Raw genomic sequence first — 22,197 nt, 5'->3', positions numbered from 1 at the left:
TTCTGTGGAACACACAATAGTTAAAACACTACAACAGCATTACTACTAACAGTTGTCAGAACGAGCGTAGCACCAAATTCTGGGACCTGTGCTCAAGAAACCTCAGTGGGCCCCCTGTGGGCACCTTTTTCTTTAAGTCAGTTTTCTCTCTTACTTTCATTTTTTTCTTGTTTTTTTTTGGAACTTCAATTTCCATTTCTTGGGGAAATGTATAAGAAGTATGAGCAGTCACTCACTCGACTCTAGCTGAGTTTAGAGATGAATCCTCGGGCAGGGGTAGACTATACCATTTTGTGCCTTTAAGCAGCCTGTTCCCAGCTTGTCGAGTACCACTTGATTTCGGCATCAGACATCACAAAAAGCCACTTTTCACTACAGTATGATATGCCTCTGGTTGGCCGGGCAACACCTGTCGTTGTGGTGTAATATGCCACCGGACAGCAAAAGTCAGACGGTACCTGTTGTGTCAGTATGCTACACCAGCTGATGGCGTCAGTTTGAAATTTTGCCAGAAACTAAGAAACATAATGAAATGGAAAGTCCCTATAGAGTTTGCAGGAGGTGCAGTGGTCCAAAAAACCCCAGACTTTCACCTGAAGGCCTGCTGCCTACTTCCCATATGAATGTTGGGCCAAACCATGATGTTTTTTTTATACCTAACTACATGCTTGTGTTGCACATGGAATTAGAAGTCAATGCAAAATGTTGTATCAACATTCTAAGTGTATGTTTTAAAAGATTATCTAACATGCAGAAACAGTATATTTGAAAATATATGCAATGCATAATGCATTGAGCAGGTGGAAATTGACACATCCTCCTGCAACATCAACAACAGACACACAAGGATATGCTTTATGCAAAGTTCATTCATTATTTATCCAATTTCAATGTATTTATGGCACTTTTTTTTTTTTTTAAAAAAAAAAAAAGCAAACTTCACCAAACTTTTCATTACATGACTTTTTTAGGTAGAATTTTTTATTGATAACTGAAATAACTTAAATGGTTTGGGAGGAAAAAAATGCCCTAAATGTGACTCAATAGCCTTACCGTGGAAGCAGGTGCAGAAGAACACATATTTGCACATTATTGCTTTCAAATATTATCTAGGCTCAAATATTGACCTAAACATCCCCTTTAACTGTAGAGTAAATATAAAATAGCTTTCATGGTGTGTCATCGCCTCAAATTTCACATTCTTCAGTGTAATTTTTCACTACGGATTTCTTCAAAAGGACAAACTGCTTGAGTTAAAATCAATAATCATTTTTAGATGTGTATTTTATAAGAAATTACATGAGATCAGATATTGCATTAAGCTTTAAATTACCAGCAGTCTCTTATATTTACAGGAGACTTTGGCTGAAATTAATGAGACACAATTTCCCAACAGAAATTTGTGTTTTGTTTTGGGTTGGTTTTTTTTTTTTATTTAACGAGATATACAATCTTTGAATCTAAAAAGGGAAAATGGGCTAAAAGGTAATCAGCTTCTGAAATATTCAGTCTGTTCTCCTGTCCCTGAGGAGCTTACCTTTGGAGAATCTGAGTTTTCCTTATCCAAAGCTGGAAAAATATCAGAGGAAGCAATCTGCATAACTGTATTTTCAAGTGGAGCCCGTTGCTGGACGTTATCGTGTCTTTTGAGCTGGATGAGGGCAGAATGGGCTGACCACACATATTCCCCAACTCCTAACTGAAACATTTGTTGCACTGTATGTGAATAAAGGCTTTCAATGTACAGTGGGACAAAGATTGAAAATGTACAATGGGGGCACCTTTACTGAACAGCCCATTCAGGCACGAGCAGAGAGTTCAAAGAACGTACTGGAAAGAGAGTGCACAATACTGATTCAAGCACGGATCTGTGTCCACTTTCTTTTTAGAGCTGGGACACAAGTCTCGTTTCCCGGAAGATTTTATTACTTTGGTTATAGTGGGAGTGAGAGGAATCACTTCATAATTTGCATGACACTTGTGATGATGTTTTTCATAATTTTTTAAAAACTTTTTTCGACTTTAGGTTGTTGTGGAGCAAAGAATACCTCAACTCATTCACTTATGGCAGCTTTAACAATGCTTTTCTCACTCTCTACAGAATAGTGTGAAATAATAAAGCAAAATAGCAGAATATTCCTCTTTGCAAGAAAAAAAACACATTAAAAGTGGTATATATATATATATTAAGCATCATGAATTAAATGTAATGGTTATTTTCTTTTAAAACTGTCATAATGACAATTTAATATTGTTTGGAATACTTGCCCTAAGTGTGTATGATGTACATCGTGTTTTGCTGCTAAGCAATCTGAGCCCTGTTGCTTTGGTGACACCCAGGTACTTTAAACAGCACTCTTTTGCAACCTTGAAGCTGATTATTGTATCTGCATGACATAGTTATTAGCTGAACTGACATGTTTATTTTTAGTTAATTAACATATTTTACAACAAATATGGACTAAGAAAAGGATAATGGGGATATTATATCTTATTATATGCCTAGCCTGATTTGAATAAAAGATATTGGAAAGACACACAATCACGTGTCTCAGTGATCTGAGCCTCTATAGGACAGCCGTTGGTGCCTATGAAGGTCATCTGGCATTACTTCAGATGTACTGTGCTTTATTTCTTGGCTGTCTAGAAGGTTTGAAGGTGTCATTTGACCACAGGCAGCCATCCTGTATTTCTAATGTCCTCTGCCTGCATCTAGAGATATCAGTCATAGGACTATATTGTTATTTAACAGTAACATATCCCTTATTCCGTTCTATCAAACAACTTAACTGAAATCAAATGTGTGAAATTTCTTTACGACAGGTGTAAAAACATCAGTGAGACAATGCAGCTATGATTCATTTTCATTGTGCTCATGTCAGTTTCCTCTCTTTGTGAGGTTTTAATAATCTTTCGTTTTACATGTTTTATGATATATAACACAGTGAAGAACAAATCTGCATTTCGTTCAAAGAAAATAAACGCGGTAATTTGTAGAAAGAATGCTGACAAGATTTGGTTAACCACACAGAAAGTATCATTTCCTTTTTTTTTTTTTACACACTCAGCCTTCGCTTTAAATCAGTCAACAGCCTTAACATGCAAACCAAAAATGTTGTGTGTCAACAATCTTAATAAAAACCATATTAGAAACAACTTATTCACCCAGGTTTAATGTAATCGTTATTCCATATGTATCAAATTCTGCATAAATACGAAGAACATTTTTTAGTCATAGTTTGTTTTTTTTTTCAATACATGTGGTGTATTCACAGTCAAGAAGTAGAATGGATGTGTGCTGTTTTGGTCCACTGCAGGCAATTCGTCCAATTTATGGGTTCTGTCGTTTTCATTCATCCCCATCCTATGAATGAAAACAAACTGCTGCGCGGGCGATTTATGTATTGCTCCGTTTAAACGGAAACCCCTCTAATTTTCGTTAATAAGTACGGCCAAGTGTTAATAATGTGGATCAAACCGCTTTCCAGATCATTTTCTTATAAATACGATCGTAGTGTTACTGAAACACATTCATATCCCAACCACATGCGACAGTAGTCGACTATAACAAATGCCCCTCGCAGAATCAGCGACAAACCATTCAGAGGGGTGTTCAAAAAAATCAAACTACATCAAAATAGTTCTGTTACGGGAGAATGACGTTTCAAATAATGTCTTACAAATATATTTCAGGATACATTTTAAGTGGGTAGTCTTTGGTTGTTTATGTGTGCTTTATAGGCTGCGTAAACAACTACATTAATTCTTCTGAACATACTAATTTTAACATCCTCCCCCTAAATATTACGCGAAGTGGTTCAGCCCTCGAGGTTACCGGAAGTTGTTTCAGCTGCCATGTTTGGTTGCTTTGTTGTAGGCTTCTACAAGGTTTCCTACAGAATTAGTAAGTGTGGAAATGGAGCCGAGCTGGAGTACGTTTCTTTTCCAAGTAAGTTGACTCTTTGGGAGGGAAACTGGGATAGCTCGCGAAACAACCTTAGAAAACGAAAGCATTAGGTATCTTAGCGGTAAAATCAGTTTTTGAGCGAGTAATGCCAAGATCAAGTAACCAAGCAAAACAATGGTATATGAATCCAGGCGTCCAGCTGTGAGGCTTGGGAATGACGCTAGAACAAAAAATCAATTCTCCTCAACGTGCGTGTGGAAAATGTGGCTTGTTTTTGTATTTTACGAATAGTTAGATGAATATTGTTGGAATAACTCGACAGCGTTTAGGGGGTTTTAAGTTTGTTTGCCAAGTGGAAGCCAGCAAACATGCGGGATAATTTGAAGTAAGGCTGGAGACGCCACTGCACCGTTACAATCGAGACAGACCTGTTTTTTTCCCTGTGACTGAGAGCTTTGATCGGACGCCGTAGGATAATGAGATGTAATGCGGGTGAAGATGTTCATTATAACGCTGTTAATACCACATATCATTTCAACCCAAAGCAGTGGATATTTGCAAACGTTGAATAAGTGAATACTTTAGTTATCTGCTGCTGAGATTTACCAACGACGACCCGTAAGTCCGCGGTGAACTTTCCGCTTGCCTCAGCCGGCTCGTCAGTAACTAGCCAAGTTAGCTAACGATGTTTAGGCTGCCTTCATCAAACTCGCTGGCTAATTTAGCTTAATTTGGGCGAGGCTGTCGTAATGAGCTTACAAAACTAGTGTTACACGTCTTTATAAACAGCGCTGCACGGCTTTCTTGTTTATTAACTAGCTATTTATTCTGGAGGACCGTGGTGGAAAGGAATTCAAACTATGCACAGACACACATCAGCTAACACTAGCAACGAAGATTTGAAATTAGCAACGACATTACGCAATTTAGAAATCCTTTTTCTGCCAGAAAGTGAGTGCTGCTGTCGAGAGTGATATGTCTGCCTCGGTTAAGTGGTTTTCGCTGTAGAAGGAAGGTTTTTGTAAATAAAATTAATGAAATGGTTTCTTCCAATGGCCTTACTTAGCCCAAAAGATTTAAGCCTAAGTGAGGACATGAAACATGTTTTATAAAGAAGAGGGTCAATTTTAAACGATTAAATGTTTTGCTCCGCGTCCCATTGTTTTATTTGAATGCTGTCATTTTGTTCGTTGTTAATCAATATAGTATGGTATAAAATATATCCCATATTTTAAGTATATCGCCATGCTGCTGTCTCGGTTGTAGTTTTTAGTCTTTAGAGGGATATCTTGGTGTATTACTTAAGGAGTTATGCCCCCGTGTGTTTTAGTGGGTGTGACAAACTCCTCGTGGGAAGAACCTCCTCAATGAACTTTGCAGTAGTTCAGTATCATTCATAAAAATACTTTAAAGGTCCCATATAATAAAAAGTAGAATTTCCATGTTGAATTTAATATAAAACAGGTATATGTGCTCCATAAATACTGTGAAAGTATGAAAGCGCTGAATCCACAGAGAAATGCACACAACCTGTATACAGAAACTGCCTTTAAACGAGCCGTGAGGATTTCCATCGATTTGTGATGTCACAACCGTAGGCTACTAAATGAAATTCAGTTTCAAACTCAAGTAAAATGTTCTGAATGGGGTCCTTTGTATTTCTTGTTGGAATGTTTTGTAGTGTGTGTAAAAAACGAGTATTTCAGATAAAAATGAGCACAATATGGGATGTTTAAGCATACTTTTTTTCTGTTCTTTTTTAAAGAAAACTATCAAATCTACACCCTCAAATCGCCACAACGGAGTTGCTGGCTGTTAAGGTTTTTACTTTACTGTAGCTTCATGTGAGTGACTAATTGAGAGCAGGATCAGATATATCATGAGTGTTATGACCCTTTACAATCTTCAATAATATTTATTTAATATTTTGTGACAAGTGTACAACCTATATAGAGAAAACTTGCTCACTTTGTATCACATATTTACCTATCCCTGCGTGGGACCACATTTATACTACTCACAGTCAACTGAAATGCATGAATAGGAAAAAGATGATTTGTCCAAAAATCTGTATTAAATTTTGTTTAAAAGTATGTCGAGGAGGTCTCAAAAAGTATTACATTTGATACCTGTAGATACCCTGTGAAGCATATATAAAAGTTAAATAACTCAAAGGGCTCGTGTGCTATCATTACCAGGCTAATGGAGTTGATATCACAGCAATAGCAGTCAAGAGTTGATAGAAGTGCCACAGGGAAGCTTGTATTTTTATCGGTACTTTGGAGAACTTTTAAGTTTCTCATTTGATGCTTTTAAAAGGTCAAAATCCAAAGTTATCCAAATTTTGTTGTTAACGCTTGTCTCTTTTAGTATTAAGCAAAGTATGAATGCACTTTGGACTGCTTTTATAATAAAATTACGTTGGGTATCACAGCCTTTAGGATACGTCACCTTTTTTGTAGTATTAGTAACATTTTGCTGTGCTGTCATAGGCTGATCACTTACTCACATTTTGGAGCACTATGTCTTCTTGATGAAAAAGGCAGATGGGCGGTGTGGCTTGTTGTGGAGAATCTGGCATCTAGCCAGAAGCTCTGCATGTATTATGTACCGCACACTGTTACTCTGTCAATCTCATGTAAATCTGTGAGCAGTTATCACTTGGGCGCTCGATGTAAGAGGGCAAATATTTCATTCAGCTTTACCATCCATTGACACATGCTTTGCATTTTTAGTTTGAAAGTACTCCTAAGGGTTACCTTTCGTAGAAAGATATTATTTACTAGGAGGTGTAAATTAAACGATGGTGAGTCTTGTTTAAATACTTTGTCAGGCGTTTTAAATTAGCCACATTGTTGTGTAAATGAGCTTGAATATTACCATAAGTACAGCTGCATCTCCTCCTAGTTTTTGCTAAATGTGCAATGTATTAAAAAACAGTATTTGTCAGGCTATAGTTCAGTGAAAACCCCCAGTGAAATATGTTGTTGGGACCAGTTTGACTCTGGCTGTGCAGTGATACATCAGTAATGCTGCAAAGTAACAGGAAAATGGTAAAGGGTGCCCCAAAGTGATCACTTTGGGTCACTTTTTCTCCCCTTTACTAAATATTAGAGAAAAACATCGTATAAACTGCATAATAATAACAGATAAATGTATAAAAGTGATACTCATTCATGAATTCCCTCAGTACATCGGTACATTTTTTTCAAAGCATTTGGCTGACAAGTTCCCAAATGTCTAAAAGAAAATGACGTTCAACAGGTGAAGACACTATACTGAAAATGGTAAATGATTGGCTCATCTTAAACTAATACTCGTACAGGACGCTTCAGGACATGTAAATATAGTTTAAAAAATAGCAGTTGGTGATGCATTTTGCATGTGGAGGCCATTTTGTTTATATTTTTTTGACATAGATTTGTTTCTTATGATGTTAAATAACCATCGAAAGGTATACAAAATTACATTTTATATACTCACAATCAGTGCAGTGAAACTTTATTTAGATATAACAAAGTGTTCCGATAGCATTGGAAATTGCATTCAGTATATTAGGTTAAGATGACAGATAACCAGAAAGTTGTTTTGGTTAACATGAAAGCATATTATTACCCACTGAAATACTCAGAAAACATGACGTGATAATATCAATAATTTGTAACCATGGCTCTGGTCACCTGCAGAATGCAAGGCCAGTATTTTAGCTCTGGTTTGTTCTCCACTTAATCCTGAAAACGTATCTGGGTCTAGCTCGCTAAGTTTAACTTTGTTTATTAGTTGACATTAACTCCAGCTGGTGGAGTTTTTATTGGCTGTATGAAATAATGGACAAAGCAAATGGAGCGTCGGCTGTTGCCAAATTGGATTTGTGGAGCTAGAAGTACACAAGAGGGTCAAGATAACCCTATACTAGCCGCTAGTTTAATTAGCATGATGCATTGGCAGCTATAGTTAACTGTGTTAAGGTAATGGTATTTTTTGCAAAAATCAGGCTCAAAATCATTAAAACAAATCTACTTGCTAGAAAAACATCTGACCACTTAGAGGTGAACAGAACTTTTTCTTTTGGTCGACAAAAACATCAAAAAAATGTCAGAAACTGCTATGCGGCTACGCCTATACTCTGTCAATCTGGTTACGTTACCCTAACCAGATCGTTGTTGATTACAACTTGTCAACGGATGTCACCCACCTGTCAGTCAAAGAGGGTCATGGCCTTAATTATGCATAACTTTAAGTCGTAGTAACATGTCGGCCGAACGGGTAAGAATGTAAAAAATTCACCCCCGTACAGTTGTCATGAATGTTGAAATTGGCCGTATAGACCAATACCGTTTTTTTGTACCAGGCTACACACATATTTATTTCTGTTATGAAGTTTGTTTTGGGGGTCTAGAGCGATTGACATGCTCTCGAGGCCAGCCTCAAGTGGCCATTCATGGAACTGCAGATTTTGGCACTGCCACATGGGCTTCATTTTTCCGCCCTGGAAGTTGCTGCTATATTTTTTATAAGGGTTCATTTGGCATGGTCCATTCCAACAAACAACCCCTTTGAAATAAAACAAAGTTCTTAAATTTGCTGATGTAAAAGGGAGAGGCTTCATGCAGGCTCTGCATTTGGCTGGTCAGTAGTAAGGGTGAAATGATACATTGATCTCGGTCAATATAAAGATTTAATGATCACGCAACAAGTTAAAATAGTGCTAGCAGCTTAGCGCTAGACAGATAATGTCAAGCAAAAGAAATGAAAATGAATGAATGAATTCATGTCTTTATTTCGAACCACATATTGAAACATATTAAAATCAAACAAATAAAACAAATGTACAGTATGTAGAAGTAAAACTTTTCATTATTTTTCTTTTAACTACGACATTATTTCAACAAATAACCACCCCCAATTAACTTACCACCCAGTTAAATAAATAAATAACTATCCCAAGTTTATTTACAAATAAACAAATATATTGTATCAGAATACAACTTGTGATTACACCCATAGTTGGTAGTCTGTGATAAACCTAGCACAAGTAACTTTAAAAAACAGACTTGGAAAACTTAAAGTAAGTGTCAGCACTGGCACTTTTAAGCCTCGATTTCACAGTTTCACATTTAGTGTACGGTTCGTTGGTGTTCTGCATGTTTGTTTTTAACAATACATCTGTTTCGAGGGTTAGATATTTTTAACATGATCTAAAATAAGTGTCCCAGAGAGTTAGCAGTACAGTTCACCTAAATGGAATGCAGTTGTTTTTTAATCAGTGACGACACCTGTGCTCTTACTGCTATGGCAAGCCAAGATATCTGCTTTGAAAAATGTCTATTACCTTTTGAGAATCGTATTAACTTTGGCCAAACAAAAGCAGAGAACGATCAAAATACAGTGATTATTTAAATTAAGGGCGACTTTGGTGTTTTACAGTACTGTTACAAAGACCACGTGCTAGCTTTTCTCATCACTGTGCTTGTAACCACAGTCATTTTGCCAGCAAGTGCTGAACTTTTCAGGTAACCGAGCCATTTCATCATAGCTGTGAAGCCAAAAAATAGCGGATCAGTCTGTGCCATACACATGCAACAGAGATGTACTGTAAATCAGCTTGTAGAGTTACTATTTTAAATGTTATCTCACTCTACCACCCGAGGCTTCCATCAGATACAGTCCTTCTTTATGAAATCCCAGCTGTGGCCACATTTAAGAAATATTTGCAGTTTTCCTGAATCAAGAGAGTTCTTTGTGCTCCCAGGCAATATGTGTTCAATATATTTTAAACCACATTACATCTCACAGCTGTTTCCTTGCTCCTGACAGGACTGTTTGCTATCAGATGCTGTATTAAATGCCACCACTTTTGGAGGTTTTGGATCATTGATTTCAGTATTTTTGGGAGAAGGATGGCATGGTGAGTTGCTTAGAGGTGGCCTACATCATCCTTTTACATGATGCGGTCCACAGCCCAGGTGAAAGAATTAATAAATCAACCTCCTCTAAAACATTTTGCTCACTGCTGAAATACCACTGCTTGCAATCTACAATATCAGCAAGCAAGACTGCGGTATTCATGCAGCTTTACAGGCTATGAAAAAATCCAGAAGGATTACAAACAATACAAAAGAGATGTTTTGTGAGAACTTGTCAACTCAGCAGACAGGGTAGCAGCCAAAAATGTCTGAACTTGTAAACAAGTGAAGAGCAGGCTAGAACAAACCCATAAACTTGAAGAGATTGCTTTCCATTTTATTTTATTACTCATAGTTTTTGTTTTGTTTTGAAAAAAAAGTGGGATTTTTGGCAAGCAGCTGTAGAGTGTGGCACAAAAGATTGAAGAAAGACAGCGCATAATCTGACTCAGACTCAATTCAAGTCTACAGTGGCCCATGGAGCCATCAGGACACTCCCTCCATTTTGATGTTATTTATGAGGGAGCAGCCCCAGTTGTCAGAGCGCATTTGTGTCAAAATGGTCAGAGCTGCATGAAGGCACAGCAGCTTACAGGCCCTGCACCTCTGTATAGACGCAGGCTGTCTGCAGCGGCTATGTCTGCTGTTCACAAGCTTCACAAAGAGGGTTCCCGGCTGGTATCCCCCCACCCAAACATAAACCCCCCCCCCCGCCCCACCCCTGGTGTGCCAGCGGACGGGTTAGCATTGGCATGATGATGACTAATCCTAGAAGGTGGCAAGTGTGAGCAGGTGCTTAGACAAATGGATGGGTGGGCTTGGTGGCATTCTCCACGAGTTCCCAGGTCCCCTTGCGTATGAGGGAATGACGGCTAGTTTGGTTGAGTAGTGTGTGGATAAACAATGTCCCTGTCTCATGAATAGATGAGCCAAATCAATGAAGATGAGCATACAAAGATCCCCTGCTGAGGCATCACTGCTCAGATTTGTGTCTCTCACAATAGGCTGGATGACATAAGGAGGACACTGTGTGGTTCATTTTTCTTTTCTATCCCCTGCCTCCTCTTTTGCAACTCCTTTCTTGGCTGGCCTTCTGCGATGGATGATTGAACCTCAAAGGGAAAGGTCAAGCATTTCACCTTGCCCTTTCTTGCTGGTGTTTCACAACACAGTTGTCTTGACTGTGTCCGTTTAGCAAAGTAACAGTGTCAACTGTGATATAATATTCAGTGTTGTTGTAAAAATGCTTACGTTAAAGTTTAGCAGGACCCACTGACATCTGTCCCTGCTGATAATGTGTTTGCAACTCTGCCTGCTTCTCTGTTAATTGCGCTGGGTGTTGGTGGGGCAGTGCTTAGGTCTACAGGAATCTAAGGCATTTCTTAAAGGAATACCTCACCCCCCAAATGATCATTTGTATGTCAATTACTCACTCATTTAATTTGAGAAAAAAACGTAAGTTTTCTTGCATGCCTCCCCAAGGAACGGAGAATCCAAAAACTGAGGAAATTCTTTAAGAGGTGTCCACGTTTAGCAAAACTAAATCAAAACATGTTTTTGCAAACTCTCAGACAACTCCTGCAGTGTAATGCAGGTCTCATTTATCCAGTCATGCGCTCAATACTTTCCAAACATGAATTTTCACCAAAACTTTATTATTCAAAACCCTTTTGCATTCAGCGTAAGTGCACTACTGGTCTGTGCCTCAGACTGGTAATGTGGAAACATTTTAAGAGAGATGTATTTTAAGTGTTGGATTATACTGTACAAGTTGTGAGAGTTTTGTAAACAGATGTTTTTGATGAAGTATTCCTGTTATGAAAAATTTTGAATTCTTCGTTCCACTTTTCTCCCTGAATCGAACATAACACTGGGTGAGTAATTCATACACAAATGATCATTTGAGGTGTGAAGTAGCTATTCCTTTAAGGGGGGTAAATCACAAACTCCTTATAAACTGATCTGAAAAGTGTGCACTTGTCAAAATATAGATTTTTAACTAATCTGATCTTGGTTAAAACAGTAACTGACCTGAGCTGACAAACCCCAAGAAAAGCAGTTGTACCAACATGATCCCCATTGTTCTGTCTAGTTTAGTGTGCTGTGTTTTTCTGTAGTGTGTGCACTGTACTCCCTTGCTTCACCATGTCCTCTAACTGAGCTCCTTAGCTGAGCTAATGGCCTGCTCTCCAGAGCACTGGGCTCTGCTTTGCCTCTAATTTGGTATGCTTGCTTTGCAGTCACATGATGAATCAGCACCGTCATGATGGGATCATTTTTCATCCAGTATATTTGGATTCTTTTGCACTAGTGGCATGCTGCATCCACCTCATTAATGACAGATCCAGTGCCCACTTTGTATTCTGTTACATCTTACTAACCCCTGTTGTTTTCATGGACCTGTCAAAGCTGATTCCTGACGGGAGTGGTACAGCTGTCAGTAATGCTTTTGGTTTGCTATGGTTATTCTTGTGCAGAAGTAATGAGACACAAGGGTATTTCAATGGTTTTGAAACTACAATCCCCAATACTGGAGGGGGGGCACACTTCCTGTTTTTTTGTCCCCCTTTTTTAATCATTCCGTGTCCTCTCTGAATTCAGACATTTTTTTTAGGTCCATGGCGTGAACACAGCACAGGCGGCACACTTCCCTGAGTTCTTTTTTCCTTCAGCTGCAGTTTAAGTACTTTGAGTACCAACATCAGTAATTGCTCTGTCAATCTGATCAAAGCTGACCAGATCAGATTGATAGAGAGAGGAGCAGCTGAAAGCAACATTTAGACCCAGCACAATGAACAGGTTTAATTTTCACTGCATCTGATGTTGTGTTAGTCCGTCTGTCCCCAGAGTATGCTCTGCGCTCCGAGAGTGTGAAGCATGAGCAGTATATTTGTTCCAATAGTGCACCCAATTGAACGGACCCGCTTTAAAAATATAACATCAGTACGTGGTGGGCTGCCACAAATAAATGAATGTGTGGAAAACACTGCCTCAACGAAATATTTACCTTTGAATATGTGTTTTTGTTCCATCAGCAGGCCAATGAAGCCCTCCACCACCAGCACCATGTGGCCCAGAACAGCCTGCTGCCACTGCTGAATGCAGGAACTGAACAAATCGACCAGAAGCCTATCCTGCCTATCCAAATAGACCAGAAGCCCCCTTCCAGTGCCGCTGAGCTACTCAAAGACAATGTGGCCAGCGGAGGAGGTGCACGGCCACCAGTGCCTGTGATAAAGAAAGAACACAAAGGCAAAACGCCGTTTGTCTGCGGCTACTGCAACAAGGCCTTCCGTGACAGCTACCACCTGCGACGCCATGAGTCCAGCCACACCGGTATTAAGATGGTGTCGCGGCCAAAGAAGACTGCCCAGACAGCTCCCACCATGGTACCCATGATCTCCACCATGCCACGAGAGAACAACGGCAACCCTTCCTACATCTCCACGGTAGCAGGCATCCTCTCCACAGCGACAACCTCAGTTTCCTCAGGCACAAGTATCATGACATCATCCGCAATGGGCAATGTGCCGCAGCAAAACGTCCCCAAGAAACCCGCCAAACCCGTCAAGAAAAACCACGGCTGTGAGATGTGTGGCAAGGCATTTCGTGATGTCTACCACCTGAATCGCCACAAGTTGTCTCATTCAGACGAGAAGCCGTTCGAGTGCCCCATTTGTCAGCAACGCTTTAAAAGGAAGGACCGAATGACCTACCATGTTCGCTCTCATGATGGGGGAGTCCACAAGCCCTATGTATGTTCTGTATGTGGGAAAGGCTTTTCAAGGTAAGGACCGCATTTTCTGGCCTTTTGTTAGGTGGTTTAAATGTTGTTCTTATGAAATTGTGACTTTTTTCAAGTTAAGCCACTGGTTTGTTAGTGATGTGTCTACAATGCAAGTATCTGGGCCTATGAATCTCTGCATATTATGCTCTCAGTGAAGCTCCATTCTATGTGTATCTGAGGTGTTTGGTAGGCAATTAGATCAGCAGAAACGGGGGCAGTACACAGTGACAATAGCAAATTCTAAATTGGTGAGAAAATGGGGTCAAATGCAAAAAAGATCGCTTTATGACTGCTCTAGTTTATTTCTTTGCTTTCAATCAACGTGTTACAAGGCTATTGCAAACAGGAAGTATGAGATGTAATTTATTGTTATGGTAGCGGAAACAGTGATTTCACTCTGATGGATGCATCCCAGGGTCAAAGAATTAAGTCTTGACTTCTCTTCTTGGAATTTAACAATAACATCAAGATTCAACGTTAATGTTTTGTTGGTTGTATTGCAAGTGGGTCAGAAATCTACTTGCCCAAAGTCAGTTTTTACTTGCCCTGATACAAATTGTTTTATTAGTGGTTATCAAAAACGAACAGAAACCAAATATAATAGTCACATTTAATCTGTATTTAAGAGAGCTGCTGTCAGCTGTTTGTATGGAACTCTGGCAACAATTTTCGGAAACATGCCTATGAAAAACAGCCCTATTTTATCAGCCTTTCTCTCAAACATGCGGCAAACTGTGCATTACGTAGTTGGAATCACATTCCCAAATGACACCAGAATACCAAAATTAGCACCATCCACGAGCCAGATGCTTGTAAAATAGGCAAGTGGTTTGTAGATTTGCTTCCCTCATCAGCCAGAAAAACAGTGATAATCTATTTAGTAGCTTCTAAAGTTTGAACATTTACTTGACATTTGGCAAGTGGACAAAATCTATAAATTTAAACCCTGAATGCCACCCAACTAAACCCAGGATAACTCAAATTATTGCTTGCACTTCCAAGGTTTCCCACTCATTCATTTATTTTTGGCAGACCACCACAGTCAAAACATCTGCTGCCATGTATTGACATTATATTTTTGACACTGGACAGTTCATTGGGAGTGCTATTGAAATTGCACCACAATGTCAGAGCGCAGGGTGTATTCTGGTCATAAATGGAGTAGCAATCCACCAGACACAGTGAAAGTAAAACTTAACTGTTACTATTGCGCTGGCAAAAATGGCAAAAAAGGGATTTATTTAAACAAAGAATGCAATCACTAGGTGCTGCATAATTATAATTTTTTGCTCTGGCTAAAGTTCACTAAACAGTGACCCTATTGCTTGTAGCAGCCCATGACTTGTATGCGAGTGATTCAGCTAGTGGTGTTTGGATTATTCGCTCGCACCATGATTTCATATAAAGGGATGATTGTATGCCCATCTACTGTCTGTGTGGCCTCCCAGTGGCTGTGTTTTCATATTTATAACTGTGCGAAGCAGTTGAGATTTGTACTTGTATTGACCCCCATGCCATTTCAACCACATGTTTAAACAGTCGCACATGGGAGAGCACCAGCGGTAGAGTATCAAGGGAGGGGGAGGCGTCACTTGTCACTTTGCGGTTCCCGCCAGCATGTCACAGACTCTCTTTCCCCTGGGAATTCAGTGAACCATGCAGTAATGTTCAGGTCAACACATTTACTATGTAGGGAATAAATATTTTGTTTAAGATGGTCTCATGTTGCCTTCAGATTTGGATTTGTCAAAATAAAAAACAAAAAAAGGTTTCACTGTCTTTTAACAAGCTGAAAATATCTGTTTGTGTGTGTAAATGGAGTGAGCAGAGGGATATTGCTGCAACACGATTTCAACAAAAACATCAGCTGTGTACCCCAAGCCAAGCTGTAACATTAGCACTGTGCCGTGTAGGGCAGTTTCAGGCATGCCTCCAACACGGTGACGTAGGGCAGGGATTCATCAGCATACTGGAAAGTGAGAATGGGGACTGAATAACAGGGCACTGAGTCACTGCCACTCAGCCAGATATGTAGGCAGGCACTGTCTGGAGTCTGCTCCCTTCATCAGTGGGACAAAAAAAATAAGAGAAAGGGAAACAAAAACCTAATTCTGGTTCATTGTAAGATTCCTCTCATTTGTATTGAAAAAAAAAAACAGTAGCATGAAACTTTGGGTTTGGGAGCAGCTGCCAATGCTGTAGCCCTTACTCACTCCATTATGGCACTTCTAGCATGATTCAGCTCACAGCGTCAGTAGAACTAACAAGCTGACAGAGCAGGATCAGTGCCAAGAAGAATTTGTGAATGCTGGAGTTTCACTGTAAAGGTCAAGAGGCAAAGAGCTGTATTCTTAAAATGGCTGTTACGCAGCGAACGGTAAATTATACAATAGAACACTGAGGTTTTTATTTTTAACCTTCAGGTTAATAACACATTTGTATGAATCCTTTTTTTTTTAACAGTTATGAATCTAAAAATATATTTCCCCAAATGCCATCTGTTGCAAGTAAACATCACCTGTTGTCAGAGTTTGTTTTCAGCTATTTGTCATCTAACTGTGATTAAGCTACATGTTACATGTTGATGACAAATTGTGGAAAGAAGTGAACACGTGTTGTAGCAAGTTAAATCACACACATTGTATTAATGAAGTTGAATTAACTTTGTGGCCTACACTCTGTAGTCTGAATCCTCAGACAGAGATATTGTGCAATTCAGTCCAGGATTTTAGGAAACAACAACCAAATTCCTGGAAATTGTCAATAACATTCTTTTCATATTTTTATAAGTAATGTCAAGGCTGCAAGAAAATAAACAGAAGAAGAGTGATATAATGCCACATTGTCAATTTACACAGAAAACAAGTGGAAAGTGAACATTTTTTACCATCTCTGTTTTGTACGCTTTTGAAACTAGGTCAAACTGATTCACGCACGATCGATCATGGAGAATTAACCGCCACTGACTGAAATTTTAGGGATGTTTTTGTGCCCATCCCCTAATTATGACTGCACAATGCATGTGCTTCTGCACTTGCAATATATGAAAAAGATGTACATCGGGTTTTTTTACTTTGTGAGGCTCCTCATAGTATGTGGCTTCTTGACAGTAAATAATGCACATAAATATGTATTTTTGAACAAAAAAAAACTACTGCTTACAATTTCTTTTGTGATTGGAAAATGACCTGCGTTGTTTTTGTTTACAATAATTACAAATCTTTAGCAGACGACACAGTACTGTTTTAAAATGAAGGGTTGGACACTCTGTGCTCTAAAGAGACTATGGAATCAAAACAACATGCTGTATTACTCATCTACAACTCATGGCGCTCTGAGCATCACTGTCCAAAAATTAAATGTGTTGTTTTTGTTTTTTACATCTAGGCCAGACCACTTGAGCTGCCATGTGAAGCATGTGCATTCTTCAGAAAGACCGTTTAAATGTCAAGTAACGGTAAGAGTCGTGAATGCCTCCACATTATTGTTGTTGTTTTGTATAGTGTTGTTATTGTTATTGTACTCCACTGACCTTTGACCCCGTCTGCTCTGCGGCTGCAGGCCTGTACCTCTGCTTTCGCCACCAAAGACAGACTGCGTTCCCACATGATCAGGCACGAAGGCAAGGTCACCTGTAGCATCTGCGGGAAGATGCTCAGCGCAGCCTACATCACCAGCCACCTGAAGACTCACGGACAGACCAACTTTAACTCCTGTAACAAAGGTTTGTCACACACATCACAGACACACACCCACCAGCGTCACAACAGTGTTCAGCAGCTAAAAGACAATTCCTGAAAAATTAGAAAACACAAACTACTTGTGTCTTGTCTAAACCGGTCCGTAAATCACACGCTCTATTAACTTCTTTTGTTTTTACAACTTTCCTCTACACTTTTGAAGTTTTGCCAGTGCGGAAGCTTTTTTCCTTTGTGTTAATTTTGCTCTGACATCATTTAGTATCTCTTTACTTGGCAAAGAGCCTTTGTGAGTTACATTACTGCTGTTGTAGTCATAAAAACAGGATGTTAGTCAAGCCTCACATGTTCAATCCCATCACCCAACACTATTCAGGGTTCCCACGATCCTGGCATTCTTGGAAGAGCTATAAAACTTTTTTTCAGGTTTGGAATGAAAAAAGTTTTAAATACACTTTGTTTTGGCTATTGTTTAAAACATTTATAAAAATCTCAAAAGACATTGTGCAAAATATGCTCCTCCTGTGTTACTTATATAAAATCTAATGCTCTGCTGCGTGACCGTTCAGTGTCACTAGTATCGCTTCACGTGATAAACGTACACCAGATTGGCATTGCTAAGGTCATGTCCCCTTTTGGAAGAAAATAAACATGCTGTCACATAAGGAGAGAAAACAGTAGAATATATTAAAGCTGTTGTGTAGCTGGTTGAGATTTCGGGCACATAATATTAGTGATTATTCACCGTCAGTGTGGTTAATCTCTAAAAGTCAGTTATTACTGATGGATAGCTAACACTGGCTTTGAGTGGGAGGCTGCTGCTGCACAAGCACACTGTACAGCAGCATCAGGCTGTTATCTCCAACTAAAGTCTCAGATGAACCTGATCAAACAGTTTGCTATATTAACCTGTTGATTTTAATCCAGTATAGATGTTTAAGTGAATCACCAGGGATTGTGGATTGGTCATCAATCCACCTGGATGACTTGATGACAATCAGCCTTCATTTATTAATGATATAGTATTCAGGTTTTTTCTTAAAAAGAAAAAACTATTTTAAAAAAGCACAAAATAGATACTAATACAGAAGTGATCCCTCTTTATTAACACTCATGACCCTCTGCAAGTGTGTGGTGGTGTATTTTGCTGCAGTTATTCTGCCCACTGCCTGTATTTTCCTATTTTCTCCCTTTTTTCTGTGATCTGGTCTGTTTATGGGCGTGTCCCCCGGCAGCACTCAAATGAGCTGGGGACTTTAGAAATGGTAGCGAGCAGATGCCGGACCGTAAGCGGCCGGCCTTTACCAGACACAGTGCCAAAAAATAGAGTGAGGTGAATCCCCAAACAAGAGTGAATCTTGGCTTTTGCTTTCACTTCTGTGGGCGTACGTGTTAACAAACAGTAACTGACAATCCTGCGTTACATACTTTTGAGGTGCCACAAACAGGTTCAGGAAAGGTCGCAAAACAACCATTAGGCAGGTTCATAAAACTAATATTTGTTTAACTACAATTAAATGCAAAGAAATTTGTCAAAATTGTAATCCAAACACATCAAATAGGTCTCAGTCAAGTGATGTGTCTGTATCAGCTGACACCCCAATCTGTATCACTGTGCTGCTGAAGAAAGGCAGCACAATGGTCAACATTATACTTAGAGAAAAACAAGAATAATAGAAAAATAAAGATAAAATAACAATACAATTAAATGCAAAATATGTGCATGACAAAAATAGAGGAAAAGACAGCCTGTGGGTTCCCCTGGTCCTGGTCACACACTGGACGGGGTTAAGCAGGCAAGTGTAAATGTTTCATGTAAATGCTTCTCCAGCATGGCAATTCAGATAACAGTTATTGAACTTTCCGTACTTACCACAACTGTGCCGAACTGCTCCTCCTGGTCCTTCTGTTGTTTGCATCCATGTTACATCCAAAATGGCACCTGTGGGTTTGTCAGCTAGTACAGACACGTGACTGACAAAGACCAATTGTTGTTTTCTATGCCCTAGAAAGGGGCGAGGCCTTGACGCTTGATAAAGTACTCGTATTAGCCAGTCTGTTGGCACATGCAGCTAGTTGGCGGCTGAAATATCTAAGGAACAAGTAATATTAGCAAGCAATAGCTTTTTACTAATCTGCAAACACTTAGGGAGTGCATCCTTTAACAATACGGTATATTAATTTAACTACTTAAATTGGAAATGGGTAAACTATTATAGAAAAGTTTAAAAACGTGCGGGAGCCCTGTTCTAATCATGGTTGTTGCATTACAATGTATAATGTACTGGTACTGTTAAAGTCTTGTAATGCATTAGATCGCAGTAGAAGTCATGAGGATTTTGCCTGTATAGCTCATTTTTTATCTCCTATCATCACAATAATTTTGAGTAGCTGCCAACCAAAAATTAAAAACCCCCTTTCTTGTGTTTCCCCAGAGGGTAACGGAGTCTGCAATTCTTCCTCAGCCACACCTGTGACCATTTCCGCCCCTATCACCACAGCGATGAACCGAGGCCACTCCAACAACCCCGTCACTATAGCCGCACAAATGAACATTAGCACCAACACGGTCAACATCACATCTCCCATCAGCCTCCAGCACCCAGTCACCATCACCGGGCCCGTCAACATCGCCTCCGTCAACATCCCCGCCACGGCGCCCATGAATATCGCCCACCCAGTCGCAATAACGACCCCCATGCCTATGAATATGGCCGGGCCGCTCAACATCGCCATGAGGCCAGTGGATAGCATGCCTTTTCTGTCCCAAGTCTTGCCTTCTTCCCCACCTTGGTAAGAAAAAGAAAAACAACGGAGAGAGGGAGCAGTGAACTGGCCAGAAAGAAAGGGAAAATGAAGTGAAACAAGAGACTCCTGTCCTCGTTATTTGCACCTCGAGCCCTGCTCTTTCTCCCCTCCGGAACCATGTTTACTTACCCCGAAGTGAATATTTACATGAGCTGTGCGGCCGGTAGGAGCTGCCCAAGTCACAGCTGCGTCCCGACTAATAAGTGACTGAGATGCAGAACACTTGAGTAGAAATCGAGTAGGGTGTACCTTGAAATCAGGACAGCCGATAAGACTTAGTGTAGTCAGTTAGAATGATGAAACTGTGATTTGTATAACGAGAGGAGAGGATTTCTCAAGCACCCCTTGAGGACTCGGTAGAAAAAAAACACACCTGTGCTTTTGTTAAAGGGAGACGAGGAATGGACTGAAGCAATAACAATAAATTGCTGTTTTTGATGTTTTACAAGTTCTCTCCCAAAGCCTCTGGGTGTTACTTTGTATGTTTTTTGTTTTTTTTATAATTATAGCCTGCTAATCACTATTTAATGTTATAGGAAATGAGTCTAGTAAAAGGGACAGCAGCTTCCATTTGCATGGAAGAATATTTTTTCACATAGCTTTCTTTTCAAATAGTAGATATGCTCTTGAGGTACAGTGACTAACTTGTACAGTTGACATAGTAATGTATTTTCATGTCAGCATTTAAATTTATTTTTTTTTGCTTTCATCACTCAAGCTGGCGTCTCGGCGCCGTCCGCTTGACAATGAAATACTTTGTTTTCTGTCGGTATGGAAACACAAAGGTTTTGTTTTTATTTGCCTATTTGTAGTGTTATTATTTTCCATGAAGTCAGAGTGGAATGAGTCTTGCACTGAAAGCATATCCTACACACAGGTGAGCAGCAGTATTATCTAAGATCAAATTGGAGTCTTAAGTGTTTTGGTTAGCCAGCCTGCACTTGAGGGCCATCTAGTGGCTGAACACAGAAAGGCCTGGCCTTGTAGTGAAGCTTTTTCAGGCTGTTACCGTCATCATAATGGTGACTTATTAGTTTTGTCTGACTCTTCTATACACTGTTATTATTATTAATTTTTTAAAAATCATTTATCTGTGATTGCCCCAAGATGATACTAAGGACCCTTCACTCAGGAAACACACATAAAAGCCCATTACACATTTTTAAATTGAGTACCATGATTTTGAATCTCTCCATGTTGCTTTTTTTTAGATTTCCTATATCATTTGGCATTGTGGTGTTAAAAGATTTCCATCAAGAGGTGCGAGAATTATTGATTTTAAACAGCCGTCCATTTAAATAATCATTTCCTGTGCAATGGCATACACGCTGTACCTTTTTTGAAGTTCAGCTCAGGCTGCACGTTTATGTGGCTGAGTTTGATGAAAATGCAAGTTTGTGTCCATTGAAATAATGGGACAAGATTGATGTTGCATGACCCCGAACACTGTAGCTGTTGAACATTAAGTCTTTTTTTAATGAATGCCATGTTATCTCAACAGTGTTGCAGCTCTTTTGAGCTGATTCAGTTGATACTGAAAAATGCAATATGCATGTGTGTCATTTTTCCCAAGTTTTGTTTGAAACAAAAAAAATATTAGTGTAGCTTTTTTTCTTTGTTCTTATGCATTTACGTAGAGACACTATGATAGCCTGTTTGCCAAATTTGATACAATAATAATGTGATAAAAACTGAAAGTTTCTGGTGGAATTGAACATCTCTTTATTTTTTAGAAAGAAAAACAAATAATTGGAAATTCCAGGACCCTTGTGAAAGCAGTTGAATGTATATCTTTGTACAAAACTATTTTAGTTCCAAGGACATGGTAGTTACAATAGATGTGAAAAATAAGATAACCTTTTTTATAAATCTTTTGTATTAGAACATTAACAATGGTAATTTTGTATATATGAGAGGCTAGGCTTTCTGATTAGCAGAAAGGTCAAACATTCCTACATTTTTTTTAAATGTATGTTTGTCAAATTATTACATAAACATGCGCAATGTTATGTGCCTTTTATTTGGGTTGTCTAAATAAAAGAAAACTATCAAATGTGTTTATATGTATTAAGAAATGTTCAGTATAAAGAA

General features: G+C 39.2%; 1 protein-coding gene across 1 annotated transcript; it reads left to right on the top strand.

The window, feature by feature from the left end:
• Window positions 1-3,854: 3,854 nt before the first annotated feature.
• Window positions 3,855-22,159, top strand: LOC121952704 (vascular endothelial zinc finger 1-like). The gene is made up of 5 exons (XM_042499512.1): window positions 3,855-3,949; window positions 12,849-13,600; window positions 16,988-17,057; window positions 17,162-17,324; window positions 19,734-22,159. The coding sequence occupies exons 1-5, from the start codon at window positions 3,917-3,919 to the stop codon at window positions 20,093-20,095; spliced, it is 1,380 nt and encodes a 459-aa protein (XP_042355446.1). The 5' UTR covers window positions 3,855-3,916; the 3' UTR covers window positions 20,096-22,159.
• Window positions 22,160-22,197: the final 38 nt, after the last annotated feature.

This window comes from Plectropomus leopardus, chromosome 13 (assembly GCF_008729295.1).
Source record: "Plectropomus leopardus isolate mb chromosome 13, YSFRI_Pleo_2.0, whole genome shotgun sequence".
In the NCBI taxonomy this organism is placed as follows: Eukaryota; Metazoa; Chordata; class Actinopteri; order Perciformes; family Serranidae; genus Plectropomus; species Plectropomus leopardus.
Note: the sequence above shows the minus strand (reverse complement) of the source record. Positions and strands in the feature narration are given on the sequence as shown.

Bases quoted from the DNA above. Each gene is read 5' to 3' on its own strand.
- LOC121952704 (XM_042499512.1), top strand. From the start codon at position 3,917: ATGGAGCCGAGCTGGAGTACGTTTCTTTTCCAA. The intron at 17,058-17,161 runs GTAAGAGTCGTG...CTGCGGCTGCAG, and splicing joins CGTTTAAATGTCAAGTAACG to GCCTGTACCTCTGCTTTCGC. The intron at 17,325-19,733 runs GTTTGTCACACA...GTGTTTCCCCAG, and splicing joins CTTTAACTCCTGTAACAAAG to AGGGTAACGGAGTCTGCAAT.